Genomic DNA, 19,783 nt, shown 5'->3' with positions numbered 1-19,783 from the left:
CTCTGGTCTCTGCCTCTGTTGTTGCATGGTATTCTGTGTGTGTGTGTGTTTCTGTGCCTTCTCCTCTTCTAAGTGCATCAGTCATATTAGATTAAGGGTCCACCCTACTTCAGGATAACCTCATCTTAATTAATAACATCTGTTACAACCCTACTTTCAAATGAGGTCAAGGTCTGGGATTCTGAGAAGACAAGAATTTGGGGGGACACTATCTAACCTGGTACAGCTCCCTGTGCCCTTCCCCTCTTCCCTCCTCTATCTTGTATTCTTCCTGGTTAACCCTCAGACTACTTAGTCACATGTTTGGCTGGCCTTATTTTCTTTGCCAGTTTGGTGGCACGCTGGGATACTTGCCTATTCAATCTCCTAATTACCACATTCCTACCCACAGGTTTTTTTTTCTCCCTCCTTCAAGGCACCTGTCATGAATTACCCCTGGGAACCCCCAACCCTCCACTTCTTTGGATCTACTCCCAAACTTGGAACTTGGATAATGTTTTGCTTCCTTGAGCCACCCATAATAGACAGGACCTAGTCCTACCCCCTTACTGACTTATTTATAGAGAATTGGGCTGTATAGCTATAACTAGTATTTTGAAATATTATCTTATATTCAACTTGTTTCTGATTTCCTGTAATTCTTGCTGCTCTAAGGTTCTACATTTATCGAAGCTGAGCATACCTTCAGGGAAAGGGCAGAAACCAGGGAAAAAAGAAGTGTCAGGCATTTGAAAGAAAAAAGATGTTTTTTCGGGAAGACCTAGGCTTTAAATTATTAAGCTCTAGCTTGGAGAATTCAGACCACAGTAGTTTTTCTATAAAGCAGAAAGTAAGAAGAATGCAAGATTCAAATGACTTTCATTTTTCCCTTTGCAAGGATGGTCAACTTCCCTCTGGCTTGATGGGGGGCTTATGGCCAGGGAGAATAGAAGAGCCTAGAGAGAGGAAGGAAAGAGAGATGGTAAATTGGAAGATAAGGATATGCATGCTCCTGAGGGGGACTTCCCTGTCCTCTCTTGTGAATGAAAGGGAGTAGTGACCTTCATATACTTTAGGAATTCCATGGTATAGAAAGCTTATTTTTTGAATCTTGCCTTAACTCTTGGATGAAAATGCCTCAGAGTGCAAATCAGGGAATCTATAAAGGAGTATAAAGCTCAACATGGTATATTCAGGTAAAGAAAGAATGAAGAATAATACCATATAGTTTCCCAATGTGTATGGTGTAGAGGAGATCTAGACTTTTCTGGTGACCCCAAAGAAGAATGAGAAAGTTCTTCAATGACAAGAAGTCTGCGAGAAGCCTGAGGTTGGAATGAGGCAGGAGCTGTGTCCTTATCACTGAAAGCCATTGGGTGAAGATGTGAGCAATGGGTGCAGTAGGGTAAGTGGCAGATTCTCAAAGATCAAATGGAAGTCTAACAATGTTGGATGAAAGAAGATACTTCTCTCTAATATAAGAACAAAACATGAACCAACCATTCATGGGGTGAGGACAAAGAGAAGAGCATGTGAGAGAAACCCTGAAAAATTAGGTAATTAGATAAAAGGTGCTAAATTAAAAAAAAATTTTTTTAGAGAGAGAGAGAGCACGCGTATGCGAGCACGAGTGGGGGAAGGGTGGGGCAGAGGGGGAGAGGGAATCCCAAGCAGGCTCCACACCCAGCACAGAGCCCAGTGTGGGGCTTGATCCCTCAACTCTGAGATCATGATCTGAGCTGAAATCAAGAGTTGGACTCTCAACTGACTGAGCCATCCAGGTGCCCCAAAAGATGCTAATTTTTAAACCAAGAAGAGGCTGTGCTTCCTTGAGTTTTTCCAACCACTAGCTGATATGAGTAGCTTGTTAACAGATCAAATTTAATTATGTTTAAAGTTTATGTTATGTTATGGCATATTATATTAATTGTATTGGTGTTGTGATGCCAAATTTTGAACCCACTATCTGATACAGCCCAAATTTCTTTTCCTTTATTTCCTATTACATGTACATCTATAAATTGCTCCAAATATACAATCAAGGGGACAGTTTTAGTTCAACTCCCTTCTAGTCCTTTTTATCTTATCTGCGGCTTAATCAAATCACTTCCTTGTCAGAAACAGTGGGCTTCTTTATATTTCCACCACAAAATTGCTAATCCAAATTTGGTGTTGATCTTTAATCTAGTCTACTGGTGACCTAGAAGTGTAAGCATTACTTCATACCAATCTGTTTTTAAAAGATAGTAAACCAAGCAAAATGATAAGCAGAAACTTCTCTGTGTTAATATTTAAGCTGTGGAGTTTTCCAAGGATACAACCAGAGACGTGGCACTTTCAAAAATAATCTTGAAGTAGAATTATACTCTCAAATATTCAAGTTTTCAGAAGATATTAAGCTATTCCTAAGTACTGAAATGCCAAACCATTACAGATAAACTGTAGAAAGACTTCAGAATTCAATGTGACTGGACAGAAATGGGACAGATGAACTTTGAATGAAAGGAAGTGAAGTCATGCCTTTTAGAGAAAAACACTTCATCATACTTACAAAACTAAAGGTTCTGAGCTGTTAGCTAACCTCAAAATATAAGTGATTCAAGGTATTGGCCCCATATACTAATGCTAACAACTAACAAATATTATCAATAAGAATATTAAGAGTAATAATATATTATTTGAGCACTATGTGTCAGGTGCTGAGCTATGTATGTTATGTGTACTACTTTATTTAAAACTCTTAATAACCTCTTGCTCTTTTTGTTTTATGAAATAAGGGAAACGTCAAGGTCAAACTGATGTCAGAGATTCAAGCCCAAGACAGTCTGATGTCAAAGCTCAGACATTTACCTACTATGTTACACTGCCCTGAACTGAACATCTTCTACTCTGGAACAAATCTGCATCTTTTCTGTTCCTGAAATAGTGTCAGAATCAAGGGAGACGTGCCAGAATAAGAATAGATCTAGGGCAGGGCTACTAAAATTGTCAAGGCTATGGTATATGAAGGTAGGCTTTTAAAAAAATAATTATGGGTTCAAGATGCAAACTATAGAAAACATGAGTGGTTCCCAAAATCCTGGAGGTCTAGAACTATAGACTAGCATGTCTGTCTTAAAGAAGGAGTGCATATGAGAGAGAATATAATTCTTTACCAAATTTCAGGGATTTGTTATTTTTAAGCTGAAGATAGAATATCAAGACTATAAAGACCCTTGCCTCATGTTTTCTGCCTCTGCCTCTACTTTCCTGTGTTTGTGAGGTACTCTTCACGGACAGCCACAATATATCTGAGACCTTAGCCCCATCATCTGGTAACAAATTACCTTGGCATCCTCTCAAAACAGTATCCATATAATCAGCCTTTCCTAGGTACCTCCTTTTTTCATTTAGACCCTGGATTTGCTACCTCTGGGGATTATCCTTTGGGTATTTTGTTACTTCCACAAGCCATATATCTCTCCTTGACTTCTCTCAGTCCATACAATGGGGATTTGATGTGCTTATTTATTTCTAATTTAGTAGGTGCCTTTCTCCTTCCCCTTTTTGTTCTCACTAAAGCCCTGTTGAGGGACAATCCTGTTTCCCAAAATGAAATCCTTGTCTCATGCTTAACACCAGTGTCTGAGTTCTGCTGTTTATGAACAAGTGCCCCTTGCCTGCCTCCTGGAGATGACCAGACCCCCGATGCTATGCTTTGTCTCCCTGATAGTAAATCATGTCTCATTGTCATACGAAACAGTCACTTCTAGGTGATGCTGCTTAGGTTTTTTTCTAAGCTTGCATGCTGTGAAGCTATTACTAAGTAGGAGAAAATGAAACTAGGTGGACAGGCATTTGGCTAGAGAAAACTTATCAGAACAGAAGATTCTGTACCCTAGAGGAATGTTCCATTTTAGGGTTTAATCGGACTTTATTATAATCTGGGTTAGCTTTAAAGAGAACTGGACCATTGGGAAGTCCATTGAGGAAGTGATAGTTTGGGGTCTCACATTCATGTCTGAGCCACAGAAAAATGGAGTTTGCCTTAACAGATTTTGGAAATATCAGAAGTAGATTTAGCCTCAGGATAAAAGGATTAAGCCAGGGGTCCATAAACACAGACAACCGAGGTATGATTCAGAGTGGGTTATATGGTCCCAATAAGCTGTGATATAAACCAGGAATCAGTGATCAAAAAGAATAAAGCAAGCACAAGGAAGTATGGGGCAACAGGTTAGAGTGTAAAATTTCTGAAAGATTACCTATATACCCCTGATGATTTCTACAATCTTATTTGGTTTTATAAACAGGCAGGGAATAGTGTATATATGATTTAAAGGACTAGTGGGGAAAACAGGGAGTAACTATAAAAATACACAAGACCTGGTATTTGCCTTGTGGGAAGAAGCTAGGTTAGAAAGAAAGGACAGATTTACCACTGATCTTCTGACTTTGCCCTGCTCAGCTGTATCTCCTGAGTTACTACTTTTTCTTCTCTCTGTCCCACTATCTTGGGTGTATCTTGTACCAAGCCCTGATTCCCTCCATGACATTGCCTCTCTCATGTTACCTAGGTTGGAATGTCACGGTCATACTGGAAGATGGAGATAGAAATGAAAAAGAAACCATAGTAAATAAAACTATAACATGTTATTCAGGCAATTAGGGTTGTCAGAGGAAAGTCCCTAAATTTTCATGACCCTGTAATCACAAATGATTAAGTGTTCATTGCTGCTCCTGGTAGACAGAAGAATACTCTTAAGTGGGGCCTGGCAATAATGCAATGTGGGATTCCTTTGGGCTCTATGCCACATCCATATTCACAATGCAAAATCCAAGAAGCTGGTACTCCATAAAGTTATTTACACTGCTCCTATAGGAAACTTCTCTAATTGGGCTACAGAGTGTCCTGGGTCTGATTTCACTGTAGCCTTTGGACAGGTCTTCTAGAACTCCTTTCCTCTCTGATAAACCATCTCCCTGCCAGTCCTTAAGCCTCAGCTCAGGCTCACCACCTGGAGGCCTTTAGTAGCTAATGCTAGGTGTGGCTGAATACATCATGCTGGGTTGGTCAGGGCAGATAAAAAGAATGTTGAATTTCAAGCAGAAAAAAAAAAAACTTGATTGGTTGAACTGGCCATTTGTTTCCATAACTTATCCATCCAGTATTTTCATCGGAACTAAAAAAAAAAATTAAATCCAGTGCAATTTTTATTCTCACTGTCATGTTAGCCAATTAATGGCTGCATGTAAAATTTGCCACCTAGAGCCCTGGGACTTTGTTTATTTATATAATACTCATAGCGTCAACAGAAGTAGTGGTGCATGTGTTGACCAATACACCCTGTGCACTATGTGTGTTTCTTAAAGGAAGGGATTCTGTTTCATATATTTTTGAATGTCCATATCCAGAATTAGGCCTGGCCCAGAGTAGATACACCTGGCTGTTTCCTCAACTGAAATAAATTCTACAATGTCCAGGTTCTCTAACTTCTCTCCAAGCTCCAAATAGTTCATGGGTATATGGTACTTCCCTAGGCAGAGATGGGCACTACAAGGAAAGTAAAGGCCCTGAGTTCCTGAAGCTTATGTCCTAATGTTGAAGGTTAAGGAAAACATTCTCTATTAGGGATTGTCACTTAGTCTGGATTCTGTAGTAAATGAAATACACTGAGATTCTGGGATAATAAGATATTTCAATCTAGAGTCCTGCAAACTTGACTCAAAGAGCCTAGGATTCCATAAATAAGAGTGTCCCCCCCCAAAAAAGGACAGTGCCAATACGCAGGTGAAGTGCTATTTGCAGAACATGAGCAGCTAAAATCTGGAAGTGCCTCATAGACAATACATATCGTGAGCTGCCATCGGAGAGTTGCAGTTTACTGTCCCTTGAAGCTGCTGTGCTATACTATGCAGGAATTATTTACTTTTAAAAGACAGATCTTCAGAAACTTAAGACAATTTCTACCCCCCGCCCTCCCTACATAAATGACTAGTGAACGTCATTCTCTTCAGAAATGCTACACACTGAGTTTTACTCATAAAATGATACTTAATTCCATCCAGGAAAGTGGCATTTCATAAAGAAGGGGTCCTCAACACTATGTGAGGCATCCATCGGGACCCTCTCAACATTCTTGGTTCCTCCTATCTTGGAAACCCAGAGGGTAAGCACTAGGTCACACCCTATAAAGATAATATACATAATTCACTTAGTTGAGTTAAAGGACCTTGGTGGAAACAATGGGGACTATTCATTTTCTAGTGCTTGGAGTTCCCTCCCCACAGCAGAAGTAGCAGGGAGAGAGGGAAATGCAGTATGTTATGCTAATCTGTTATGGGAGCAGATAAATGAATACTATGCTTCAGATTCTCCATAGCAATTACTTTTGTTACACATGTATAAATGCACGTTTTAGCTATTTTAATCACTTCCCTATCCATATGCTGTTTGAATAGTGAAGAATATATTCAAGAAAGTGAATTGCATGCAGGAAGCACTAATTATTGTGGTTATAAAAACAAATCACAAACCACAACTATATTCCCAGTTTTTCCCTATCAAAATTTGGTTAAGTATTTCTACTCTCGCTCCAATGTAAATTAAAGATGCCTCGAATTTTCTAATCCTTTTGTAACTATGAATTTCTTAATCCCAATATCAGAGCTAGCTAGCTCTGCCCCAATGAGAGTCTGTCTTTCACAAAAGAGAAAAGATTTTCAAAGCAGCTAACTTTAGTTTGAGACGTTGCATATTAAATAAACTAAGCTCTGAACTCCTAGTGTTTCTCTCCTAGAGAGGAGAGACACCTCATTGCCACGATGACCATATTTCCATTTAAAAGGACGGAAATGGGGGAAGAAACGAAGCCACTTGCAAGTGCTGTGGCCTGTTCTGCCCTCTAGTCAAGCAGAACGGGTCCCGGAAGACCTTGGGCGACGGGGAGGAGATAGTGTGCTGTAATTACCCTGGTCTAGGGTGGTAGCCGGCCCTTCGGCGTGCAAGCGCAAACGGCGGCATCAGGCATAATAACGGTGGTCTGCCGCCGCGGAGCTCCCAGAGAGTCCGGGAAGGGCCTCGGCGGGGAAAGCTGGAGGCCGGATGCCGCCGGCCTCGCGGAGCCTCTCGGCGCTGTCCATACTGATGAGCTCCTCGGCTGACACAAGCAGGCAGAGCGAAGGCGGAGCAGGGGAGGCAGAGGAGGCGCGGAGGCAGGCGGCTGAGCCGCGCACCCGGCTTTGACGTCGCCCAGCTGCGGCTAGCAGCTCGCGCTCTCAGCACGTAGCGCACAACGTGACCACACACAGCCTCCCTCTCTGGCAGCCCGGCAGCCCGTCCGCCAGCTCTCGGCTTCGCCCTCCTCCTCCACCTCCTCCTCTCGCCTCCGCGGCGCGCACCCCCGCGCACACCCAGGGATTCCGGCCGGCGTCGAGCCCTGGGCGCTCCGCCGCCCGGCCCGGCACCTCTGCCGCAGCTGGGTCCCGACCGGCGGCCACGCAGCCGGGTGTCCTCCTCAGGCGGCCGCTCCCGCGTTCACCTCTGGATGCCAGCACTACGTTAGCCCAGGCGGGGAACCCCTTCAGCGGCTCCCTCCTCTAAACTCCCGCCTGTCCCGACCGCCCCCACCCCTCCACCTGGCGGGGGCGGCGCGGAAGCGAAGAGGACGCGCGCGGTGCCGGTGGGCACGCGTAGACGTGTGTGCGGATCCGGTCTCTGCTTGGCATTCTCCCTCTTTCGCAAGTGGCGGTGCCTGGACTCTGGTTTCGGCTCCCGGAATTGGTGCGGCCGCCCGGAGCCCCCTCTTCGCTGGCAGGGCGCTAAAGGCTATTTTGGAGAACGGTGGTGGTGGTGGCGGCGGCGGCGGTGGCTGAGGCTGGTGCCCGAGAGAGCTCCAGACGCACACTCTGCTCCTCGTCGGTCCCTCTCCTTCTCCCCCTCCTCCCATCCCTTCCTCCCCACCCCCGTCCCCTTAGCCCCACTCCTCCTCTTCCTCCTCCTCTTCCTCCTCTCCCCGCTCGGCGATGCGAGCCTGTATCGTGTAACAGGATTGGCGTTGCAATGGCAACTGATGGAATGGGGGAAGGCAAGACAGCAGGGCTGGGGGCTCCGGACTGCGGGCGGGCGGGCCGCTGCCGCCGCTTGACACTGCTCCGGGGACCTTCGCGAGTTACTTTGTAAAGGCGAACCCAGGCGAGGAAGCCCCTGCTCGGTGCCCCGAGTCAGAGGCCACTTCCTGCTCCGTGGCTGTCCGCGTCAGGCTCGCACCGATCGGCACCCCCGGCCCCTGGCCCGCGCCCGCTGCCAGCCCAGCGCGCCGCCGCCGCCGTAGCTGCGGAGACTCGAGCCCGTTACCCTGAAGAACACTTCGCCTCACGGCCCCCTTCCCATCACGCCCCCTGCTCCTCCCCGGCATCTGCGATTTTCCCAGGCGCCCGGTGTGAGTGCGGCGTGCGTGTGAGTGTGTGTCAGGGTATTGTGTTGTAGGAGTGTGTGTGTGTGTGTGTGTGTGTGTATGAGTGTGGGGTGTGCGGGGCTCCTGCGCTCCGCTCACGGCCGCCGCCGGGGAAGGACAGACGGACGGCGCTTTCTTCTTCGGCGAGCGGTTCCCGGGTACCTCGGCTCGGCCCGGGCGCGAGTGGAGCGCGCTCGGCTAGCCGCCGGCCTCCGGAAGGTCCCGCTGCGTCCCCCCTGGGCTGGATATGTTCATGTTCACGTGAAGATGGATTTAGTGTACGGTCTCGTGTGGCTGCTGACAGTCCTCCTAGAGGGGATCTCTGGCCAAGGAGTATACGGTGAGTGGAATCGCGACGCTATCGTGACCTTGTGATTCTTAGTTAAGATAGGCTGGCGAGCGAAAATGCACGACTCGCACCGTTCCGGGGCCCCTCCCGGCGTGGTATTTGATTTACACTTCATCACGTTATTGGGAGCGGTAAGGAGGCAGCGAGCGCGCTGCGGATTGGGCTGCGAGCCGCTCCCCCAGCGCCTCGGCTGGGGCTGCGAGTTGGGTCGAGCCGGCAACATTGCACTCTTGCGAACGAGTGGCTTTGCACTTGATTTATACCCCCTGGGGACCGGAGCTCTAGCAGTCTTTGATTTAATAATGATTTGGCTCCTTGCATTGCCGCGGTGTCGGTGCCGCGGTTTCCCCTGAAGGGAAGCTTCGAATGTGACCCCAGTGAGCTTCCCATCCGTCTCCGTCTCCCGCCTCTTCCTCCTCTCCACCTTTTCGTTTTTTTGTTTTTGTTTTTGTTTTGTTTTTTTGGTGAATGCCTCTGTGACTTGATTTTCCGGCTCGGGAAGTGGGGTGACAGTTGAGTTGCGTCCTGCACCAGCGTTTCCATGAATACTGACTTGGGGAGGGGAAAATAGCAGGCAAGATTCTTGGTGCCAGACACAATTAAGGGACATGTTTATGTGAATGGATGAGCAAATGCATGAATGAACGGATGGCCAAGTCCGCGCGTCTGGGCTCCGGGGCAGGACACCAGCTCGCTGCAACAGGAACACAACCTCAGTTCTCTGGAAAACCCAGGTCTGGGCGGGTTAGGACCGAGAGAAGGGCGAGCTTGTTAATTTGGAGATTTTTAAGTCCTCAAGAGCACACCCAGGTTCCTTTGCTTGTCAGCAGTTGGCACCCTTGGCTTTCGGGACTGAAAGATACACTCACACACACACCCAGGCCCTGTGTGAAATGTGCGTCTTTTCCTGGGACAAGCAGGCAGTGCCACAAAGGGAACATAACTTTTGTGATCTCAAAGGTATGGTAGGGGAGGTTAGGAGAACAGCTCTTGAGAGTACAGCAGGCCAAGACTCTCCCACAACTCCCCTAGGGTCCATGTGTGCTGAAAATCAACCTGCTGCCCTTGGTATCTATCGCTGGGGGGTTTGGACCCCAGCACTGCAGTGCTAGGTCAATGGCTGTCCCCGGGGCAAAGGGCATGAGTGTTTGTGGAAATGTCAGAGCTCTCCCTGCAGACCCTAGAACTTACTGCAGAGAGGGTGTGGGTGCAGCAGGACCTTGAATACTCAAACTCTCTGGGAATGTGGAGTGTGCCCTGGGCAGCTGCTTGGAAAAGGATGTGGGAGATCTGAAGGGAGCCTTTTCTGTCTCCACTGTGTTCTTCCTGGGCTGAGCAGTGGGTAGGGGTGGTCCGGAGGGGGTCTGGAGTGGGGAGCTCCATCTGCCACTCCCCTTTCCTGTCTTCCTAGTTCCCTTTTTGGCATGGGCCGGGAAAATTTCACTTTCTCCCACTTATACACATTTTAATTTCCTTTCCCTATCCACCCCCTCTTTCCCAAATGAAAGAGAACTTGCTTGATGGTGGTCGTGGTGGTGGTGGTGGTGTGTATAAGAGAGATGTTGAGACTCCAGGCAGATCTTTTTGCTTGGCTGACAGCAGGAGGTGGGGCATTGAGGAAGGCAGGAATTCATTTACTGCTCTTTTGACTTCTGCTGGACTCTGATGTCCCTGAGCATCTGAGAGTGGCTAAGATTCTAGGGATGGAGGAATGCTGGAGATTGAGCCTTTTCAAGGAGCTGTTCCTTAGCATGGGGGAGTCTGGATTCCTTTTATCCCATGTCTAAGTCTTTTTTCTTCCATTTGTTCTGACCATCCCAGCTAAAAGGATTAAAAAAAACACGAACGGTGTGTGTGTGTGTGTGTGTGTGTGTGTGTGTGTGTTTGTGTGTGTGTGTAGGAGATAATGAGAAGTTAAAAAGATTGGGGGGACAGAACATGCTAGAAATGTTTGGATTAGAAAGGCATGGTACCAGTTTCCTGTCACTTTTTGTCATTCAGATTATTGTCCTGGCAAGTTTCATGTTGGGCAGGGGAAAAGGGTAAGATCTAGGAGTGGAGATAAGTAGGAAACATTTGCATTGAGATAATGTCCATGTTGCTTAACAACAAAGGGGGAGGCAGTTCTGCTACTGAACTGATTGATCATTGTGAGGAAAGTGGTGGTTTTTTTTTTTTTTTTTCTGTTTTCTTTTAATATTGATGTGGGTATTAGGCATTGGAATAGAATGGGTTTTGTGTGAAAATTAATCAGCATCCCTGGTCTTTATAAATGCCACAGCTATTAGGTGGGTGAACAAATATATTTATGTGTTACTTTTTAAATATGTCTTAGCACAAGTTAGGTTCTCATAGTGGGAACCTCTAACCTTCAACATCAGCGTCACCTGGAAACTTGTTAGAAATGCAAATTTTGAACCCTCCCCCCCCCACCAGACTTTCTAAATAAGAAATTCTCAATGTGGGACCCAGCAATGACTGTGATGCTTGCTGAAGTCTGAGAACCACCAATATGGACTTCACATTCCATTGCTTTGACTGTGTAAATCATGACCTTTCTTAATCTAAAGTAGTTTGAATTTTATTTGTGAAAGTGTTTATAGTGAAGAGAACAGTTTATTTTTATTTAGGTATAAAATATTGATCAATTGTGAAAAGGACATAGAAGAGTTAGTGTAAGGTTATAGATGTGTTTTGAACATTTTACATGAAGAGCCTTGAAGATGAATAAATGAAAAAGCAGGGCAATTATAAACAGAGACTTTAAAGACCTACATAGGAACTTTGCTACCATAAAAATCTGTATCCCTTTATCCCTTTGTCTGTATTTGCTAATGTAAAACCATTCATGTTACACACAAAGTATTATTTCTTAATATTGTCTTCTAGTAGCCAGGTTAAAGAAGAAGTAAAAATTATATGTAATTCAAGCAAAATTATTTCATTGTAGCCTCAAATTAACTTCATGATTTAGTAATTCAGTTTCTTTCTTTTTTTTTCTTTTTTTGGTAACAGAGTATTTGTTTTAAGGCACAGATGATATTGTCTTGAGTTACTGTAATCTTTCTCTTGTGCTCAATCAGCTTGGCACCATGTGCAGTACTTATGTGTAAAAGTTTATGCTATAGACCTACGAATTTATTGTCATTTATCTAGGGACATTGCTTAGCAAACTAACTGCACAATGGCTGAGATTTGCATGTGTGACATTTGGGTAACGGAGATTATCCTCCAATTTATATGTCTGTCTACCCTACCCTCCACCAATAATTCTGATGTCATTTAAAAAAGACACTTAAAAATTGACATTTTTCCTGTTTATTTCTTAAATACTCCGTATCAGAAATGGCATTACAGTGATATAAGTTGTTTGAAAACACTTCTGAAAGGAAGATTGCAGAAAAAGAATTCTTTATAATAGAGCAGCATCAGAAAATTTGATGCGGACTTCCTAAAACAACTGTTAATTATTTTGATGGATAATAGTCATTTGGAGATATCTGTATTTGTGTAGTTTTTGAAGTCCATTTTTCTTGAGTTATAGATTTTACTTTCTTGAATTTTAGAAAGTTATTTGCATTCAGAATTTTTCCTCAGAATACTGTTGGGATTTTAGTGTTTTGTTTTGATTTTAATTTTACTTACACTGAAAACCAAAGTCATTAAATGAACAATGAAATGGTATCCATTTTTGGCATTATTTTGTTGGACTTGCCTTGTATTAGGTTTAGGATAACTGATTAATCATAGCATCAAGGGTCATAATAAACCTCAGCTATGTGTATACTTAACTGAAGTACCTAGAGCCAAGTGATCCAAAGCATTTTCCTAGTTTTAAAAGTTTTCTTTGTAAGTTATTCTGCATCATAAATTGTCTGGACTGTTTAACTATGTTTTCTTTTCTTTTTGTTTTAAAGATTTTATATATTTATTTAGCAGAGTGGGGAGAGGAGCCGAGGGAGAGAGGTGACAGAGAGAATCTGAGGTAGACTTTGTGCTGAGCTCGGAGCGGGACATGAGGCTCCATCTCATGACCCTGAGATCTTGACCTGAGTCGAAATCAAGAATCAGATGCTTAACCTACTGAGCCACCCGGGCACTCCCGAACTGTGTTTCTAGAGATCCTGTTGATAAGGCATCATACTGAGAATCATATCTCCCATAAACTTCTCAGTTGTTTTGCTAAAAAAGAAAAAAACAGCTCTATTGCTACATACTGTATTTTTACTTCTGACCCATCATGCCCTTAATTTCCAAGGAGGCTCATAAAAGATTATAAATGCATTAGCACAAGACAAATCTACAAATGAAAAACAAAATAAAAGTCTAAGTCTGAGTAGTTTTTAATGGGAGCTAAATCAGCCAATGACTAGGTATCCTGAAATGGTTAATGCACCCTCTATAAATAGCTCCTAGGATGTGCTGGAAGCAATAAATAGATAAGTTTATCAAACATACTATATTCACTCAATTCCAGTAATATCAATTATAGCAAGCTATATTCACTCAATTCTAGTAATATCAATTAATATCACATAATTTAGGAATGACATCCCAGGCAGTAGCTGTATAGAAAAGAGTTGGTGGAATTGAGAATCAGGGAATAAGGTGGAAAGGAAGGATCTGGAAGTTATTTCAGACAGTGGGTTGAATCTGAATGGACAGATTGACCCAAAAGGATAAGGTTGCTCTGGAATGTCTGTTGACCATTACATCCAGTCCCAGGATATTGCCATCCTCATGGCAAAGTTATCCCAAGTGCACTGAATTGTAATTTTTGTCCAGTTTGAGTGTGGAGAGACCCTGTTATATCATATAATGCTTTTGACTGAACACATATTTAGGGTGTCAGCCTGTGGGAAGAGAGGGGGATATGACTTTAATAAGTGTTGCTGAAAAAAAAATCAATCTAAAGCTCTACCACGTATAGTCAGCTCTTTTTGTCTTCCCACTCCTCACCCCGCTGTCTCTACATGCTCATACACATTCACAGACTAATATTGTCACGTCAGCACCTTGGCCACCATCACAAGGAAAAGTGAGCTGTCCTTTGTATCGGGATTATTTTTGTCCATTCAGAGTCATCCTTGTGGCCATGTTACTGAGAATTCGCATGCAAAATGGGCAGATTATTTTATATAGTATTACTTGCTCATGTCTTATAAATCCCTAGAGAAGTCCTTAAGTGGGTATTAAGTATTTTAGATTGGGCAGGTTGTACATCAAGCCTAAGGAATCATTTTCTAGAGAATAAGTCAGAAAGGATTCCAGGGTTCAGATAATTAAGAATCAGAGGTAAACGTTTAGAGATGAAGTACTGGTGAATAGATATCACAAAAGAAATCCAAGGAAGGCATTTTTCATGATCTTGATTTCTTGGCTTAATTTTATTATCTCTAGTTCTGACTCTTCCTATTGATACTGTAGAATTATTTTGGTTTTTGTTTTATAAGGTGAACCATCTTAAATCTTCTTTGAGAAGCAGGGTACAAGCAAACTTTTCTGAAAGAACATGCTCTGTATTCTTTTAAAACTTACTGTTTTGATGTGATTGTGGTGTAGGACTCATGGAGATGGGACTTACCAGCATGAGACTTATGAGTTCGGTTTATGTCTTTTTAAGACAGTGTTAGGAACTGTGGTCCTGGGTTGCTTTCCAGCTGTAGAGGTGATTCGTCATTCACATTATTTGGCCTGGTGCTCGTGCTTTGGGAAGAGTCTTGAAAGAGTTGATTTTAAGCCTTGTAACCTACAAAGGCAAAGGCAAATAGCAAATATACCCACCTGGTCCTGGTATTGAGGCTGGTGCTCTTTAGCAGCTGCAGTAAACTAAGGGTATGTGCTATCAGGTCTGAGCTAAAATGGAGCATGTCTTACGCTCCTTTTTGGCTATTTTGGAAAGACAAGAAAAGTATTATATTGAGTGCATTTCAAGTATGAATAGGGTGAACATTTTCAGCTTCGTTGTAATTGCTGTTCACTGAACAGTCCCACAAATGAAATTTCATTTCTTTGTCTCGGTGAGTGTCAGTGTAAATATACTACTTACAGCAGACTGAAGAAATGATTGCATTCATAGAAAACTGTATCCTGTTTTTATTTTCAAATCCAATTAATAAACTTTTCGGCCTATACAATCATAAAGTTCTAAGTGAGAAGGGACTTTAAGATGTCATTGAATCTTCCCACTAATTTAAGACACAATATGACAGTCAAATGGTGGTCGTATGTTGCTGTGAGATTTCTTTAGAGTCCCTCATGCTCCATTATTGGGGCATGCACTTATTTTCCATTTTATACTAGTACAGTTCCATTTCTTTCTTAACTGTACCACCTTGTACTGATCCCAGTTAAGCTCTTTGTATTATTAGTTTCTTACTTCTTTTCCAAGATACTATGCCTTTTCTAATCTTGGTTTTAAAACACTTTATTTCCTTTTCTGTTGATATCATTGGTTGAATTCAATAAGAAGATGATTTTCACTTCATAATCCAAATCGTGCATTCCCTGCAGGTTTATAATCACAGAAAAGGATTTCAAATATTAGGAACGTGTCTTTGGTCTATTACATATTTACTATAAATACATTAATTAAATACATATTATTAGGTAGGAGCAAGGGTACTGGAAATTATGATGTAACTTATTCTTTTTGTCTTTCACTGTGCTACCTCCATAACTTTTCACAAAAATAAGAGACATCAGTTTCTTACCGTTCCCACTCAAAGCTATACTAAAGATTGCTGTGTGCTTGACAGATGGGGTCAAGCATGTGACATGTTACCATATCTACAAGCAGCATATTTTTTGTCTTATTTTTTGTAATGAGAATTGGAGGGATAAAAATAATTGAGTGATTCTTTGGAAAGGGAAACATGTCTTTCTGAAAGAGGAAAGGTTGGTTCATAGCCAGGCCTCCCAGAGTCCTAAAGGACAGCACAAAAGCCAGCTGAGAGCTCAAAGAGGTAAGTAGAAAATAGGATGTCAGCCAGAAAATGCTGTTAGAAAACTGTATCTGCTCTTTAAGTATGGTGAAAGCAAAATCATTTTTTTCTAAAGTAATCAGAACTTTGTTCATGTGTGTCAAACAGAAGAAGTAGAATGCTTGCCATTTGACAGAAGAATCTCTTTAGAGAGATTTTTCTGATCTGAAAGGGAAAGATAAGGGACTCCTAAATAGAGCCTGCTGTCCCTGTGGACCAGATTATCCTGCCTGCTAATTAATTGTATGACTCAGGTACATAAGGAGAGAGAGGCACAGATTAAGCATCAGGGCATTCTATCTGTTATTCTGAGTAGACCTGGATACTGAGTCCATAACTTGCCTCAGGTAGATTTCCTCCTGAAGAGGAGGAGTTTCCTGTGTGTATCCCGAAAAGGATAGAAAAATCTGAGGAAGATATGCAACTTCTCAGACAGTATGGCCAGTGGGAATTCTGCACGGATTCTGGGCAGATGTTGGGTAAGTTCTGGAAATTCAGTCAACAAATTAATGTATAACTGCTGTGGATAACACATGTAGCTGTGTAGAGATAAAGTTAAATGGAAAACAAAGTAAGACTATGAGAAATATATATGTTTGTGCCTAAACAAGAGAGAGCAATTACAGTTGGTGTCATGGTTGGAGGAAAATTGAAAAAGCCGATACATCATAAGTTGAGCCTTGAAAGTGGGTTGGCATAATATAGGTAACAAAGAAGGAAAGGACACTACTACAGCATGGATCCCAGCTGGAGGAATAGTGGTGCAGAAAGAAAAATAACTCTAGAATGCATATCTAAGAAAGTCTAAGCTATTTCTCCAAAGTATGCCCCAACTAGAAAGATGTTATCTGTCATTTAACCTCTCCCATCCCCCAGAAAAGTCTGTAAGTCTGGAAAATAAATTTCATTGTGTGATACTCTAGAACTTGCTCAGACATTTAGGTCCACCAGGATTTGGGGTTTATTCAGTTTGAAGCCGATCGCCTGCTCATTAGAAGATAAGACAGTTGTGTTTAAAGTTCCTGGGGAATACTGAGCCCTTCCCAATTCTAGGCAACCATAGGAAGCTTTGAACCTACACAGCAGCTCTTCTTGGAGTTAAAAGACTTTTCAAAGCCTTTTTAGAGTGCCTGCTACTTAGGAGCAGTGGACTATGGGTCCAGAATGACTTGAAATATGTTGATTTTTACAAATGTATAGCCTGGGAGATGGATGCATTGCCTGTATGAAAAGAGAGGCATGTGCTTTCATTATTATTTTTTATCCTTATGCAAAGCGCACAAATGTGGTAGAAAACTGTGTCAACTTGGGCTTGCTTCTTGTTCAGCTGTTGCTTTACTGGGTGACCATAGACAAAAATCTTAATTTTCTATCCATTAGTTTCCACATCTAGTAAACTCTTAGAAAGAGAGCTGTTACATAAAGGAAGGCAAGAATAAAAATGTATGATTGCTTTTTTATACCTGGGATAGAGGGAAAGTACATGGAAAGTGTTCCCCATCTTCTTAAGAAAGTATTCTCAGGTGCTCTAGGAATTGGACCTCATAACAGGACGGCCATTTGGTTCTTAGAACAGCGTAAGGGGCTAGAAAGTAACAGAGAGCAAGTAATTTTTTCTGGAAAAAATATTCCAGTGTGTCAGCCTAGCAGAAAATAAGTAGTATATTTTAAAACAGTATATCTAATATTAACCTGTGCATGCAAATGCTACTTGATATTGCATCTTGTATGCACATGTAGCTGATATTGCTCCTCAGGCTAACCTCCTTCTCTCAATCTGCATAAACCTGGAATTTCTCCTTTTGCTCCTTACTGGTGGGGGTGGCAGTGGGAAGCTCCTATCCCCCCTCATTTAAGAACTCCACTCAATATTAGTGTAACCTAAGCTTTATGACTTTACTTACATATGTGTATTCAAATGTATATATAAATCTTGCTTTTGTATCAAGGAGCAAGAATATTCCTAATGTCCTGTCATTTTGAGACTAATTGAAAATTAGCAGTCTATAAATGTAAACTAGGAAAAAAGTAGGAATTATTTGTAGAAATATAAATATTTGATAGTGTATAAATAAAAACAGGGAAAATGAGAGTAAATTATAAAATGAGGCTATCACGTATTTATTGTGTAGCATCTAATTTTGATCCAAAAGTGACCAAAATTGCTGTTTCTCACCTACTCAACTAATCATTTAAAAAAAAAAAAATCTTTAGAATTAACTGAAAAGGCTAGGATCTTTTCAACATTAAACTGTGACAGCTACATATATAATAAAACATTTTTCTACATAATGCATTTTAATTATACTTGGCAAACCTTGTGTTTTTGAGGGTGATAGGTAGTTCACGTCAGTAATCCCTATTCATATAACTAATTAGACGGGAAAATTAATTAAGCTAGTCATTTGAGTGCCAGGATATTGGTTAGATATTTTTTGGGAATATTGGTCAGGTATCTCTGTAATGAAACCAAAAGGCATATTTTCTCAGGACTTTAAATAGACAACAAAATTATTAGTTGAGAATAATTTTCCCTCTTATGTGGAATGAACAATACTGGCTTTGTGAGGGAAGTCACTATAAGCGTATACATACAGTAGATTCTGTAGTGTGCACAGATTTAACTGATGTGTAGTTTTGTGTAGTTTTGGAGTTGTCAGTCTTACTTCAGTATTTCAGAATTAGTGAAGTTCTTATCAACAGACGGTATAGTTAATATTTTTATCCTGGTTTTGAACTTGCTCCTTGTTTTTCATGGTTATTCTACACTGTTATTGTGATTCTCCCCTTATTCTTTTATTCACTTATATTTATCATGTGGTTCATTGTTCATACTGGACTATTCCACCTGTCCCCTTTCCCTGTACAGAGCTGCTATATGAATTTTAAAGTTTTCAGTCTTACTTCACAATTAATCAAAGCTCAATCTTTGGCTAATTTTGTTCTCACTTTATCATGCATAGATTGATCTATGTATAATTGCATAGGAGATACAACTCTCTTCCATTATGACCATTCTCTGCAATATTGTAAGCTACATGATGACATCATCACTGCGAGGACTGGGGTTTAGAAATTTCCCATTCTTTACCTCAGACAAGAATATCTCCCAATGGGCTGCAGCCTTTTTATTCAGAGGCTACTTATTCTCTGATTATTTCCTGTGCTTCACTGCAAACATCCCTCCAGTTGCAGCAGCTGGGGTTGGAAGTGGCCTTCGTTCTGCTCACTGTGATTTTGTAATTTTACCGTTGAACTCTATTCTAATTATATGTGATCTGGGTTACCATTTCCAAAAGCATATAAGTTTTTAGTTTTCTGTCATCATTAAAAACTCACTGGTTAATGCCTCAGATCTATAAGCTTACTTATGCAAAGAAGTACTTGGAAAACTTTATGCTTAACCACCTCTCCAGTTTCAGAGAATGGTTAAAGAATCTTATCTATCAATCTATGTCTTATCTAGATATAAATATACACACACTACAAATATATATTTATATGCAGGGTATATATGTATATGCTCTAAAAATATATTCACATATATTAAGTGTATTTAAGTATGTGTGTATGTGTGAGTGTGTTTGTATATTCATAGAGTGGATGTCCTGGGTTAGTAGCTACACTTTAGATTAAGTGGGAGGAATTGGGTGGCTTTCCAGCTTCCCTTGCAAAGGTGACACTGATTCAGTGTTGACAACAGGGCATGCAATCTCTTACCTAACTTTCATTTTGTTTTTAAATATCCTTTTGTGATATTTTCATGTTCTTATTGTTCACCAGTTTACAGTATTACCTCTAGAAGCTCACATTACTTCTCTTTCCTTCTATTTTTTGCAATTGATAGAAGAGCAGTGTTTCTTAGCTGCATAACAGCACTACACATGCAGTTTATTTTATTTCCAATAGAGTGATGAATACACTTCAAGCCCAGTGTTACTGGTATACTGAGAAGACCATCCCTCTTGTCTGTTAGCCAGTTGTTTATAGTAGGTCTTTTCCCCTTTTCTAGGGAGCTTTTAGAGCATCAGACATAC

General features: G+C 41.8%; 1 protein-coding gene and 1 long non-coding RNA gene across 2 annotated transcripts in view; one reads left to right on the top strand and one right to left on the bottom strand.

Moving 5' to 3' along the window:
• LOC116632944 overlaps positions 1-7,811 on the bottom strand; it is a 50,414-nt gene extending 42,603 nt beyond the window's left edge. Inside the window, exon 1 of the long non-coding RNA XR_004299541.1 lies at positions 6,930-7,811. This is a non-coding gene — a long non-coding RNA (uncharacterized LOC116632944). The remainder of the gene's footprint in view (positions 1-6,929) is intronic.
• A 139-nt stretch (positions 7,812-7,950) lies between these two features.
• The window catches only part of MDGA2 (MAM domain containing glycosylphosphatidylinositol anchor 2), a 796,100-nt gene continuing 784,267 nt past the window's right edge, over positions 7,951-19,783 (top strand). Inside the window, exon 1 of the mRNA XM_032405031.1 lies at positions 7,951-8,754. Coding sequence (XP_032260922.1) covers positions 8,475-8,754 — 280 coding nt within the window. The 5' untranslated portion in view covers positions 7,951-8,474. The remainder of the gene's footprint in view (positions 8,755-19,783) is intronic.

Source organism: Phoca vitulina, unplaced genomic scaffold (assembly GCF_004348235.1).
Source record: "Phoca vitulina isolate PV1807 unplaced genomic scaffold, GSC_HSeal_1.0 scaffold7, whole genome shotgun sequence".
In the NCBI taxonomy this organism is placed as follows: Eukaryota; Metazoa; Chordata; class Mammalia; order Carnivora; family Phocidae; genus Phoca; species Phoca vitulina.
This window is presented reverse-complemented; position numbering and strand designations above follow the sequence as displayed.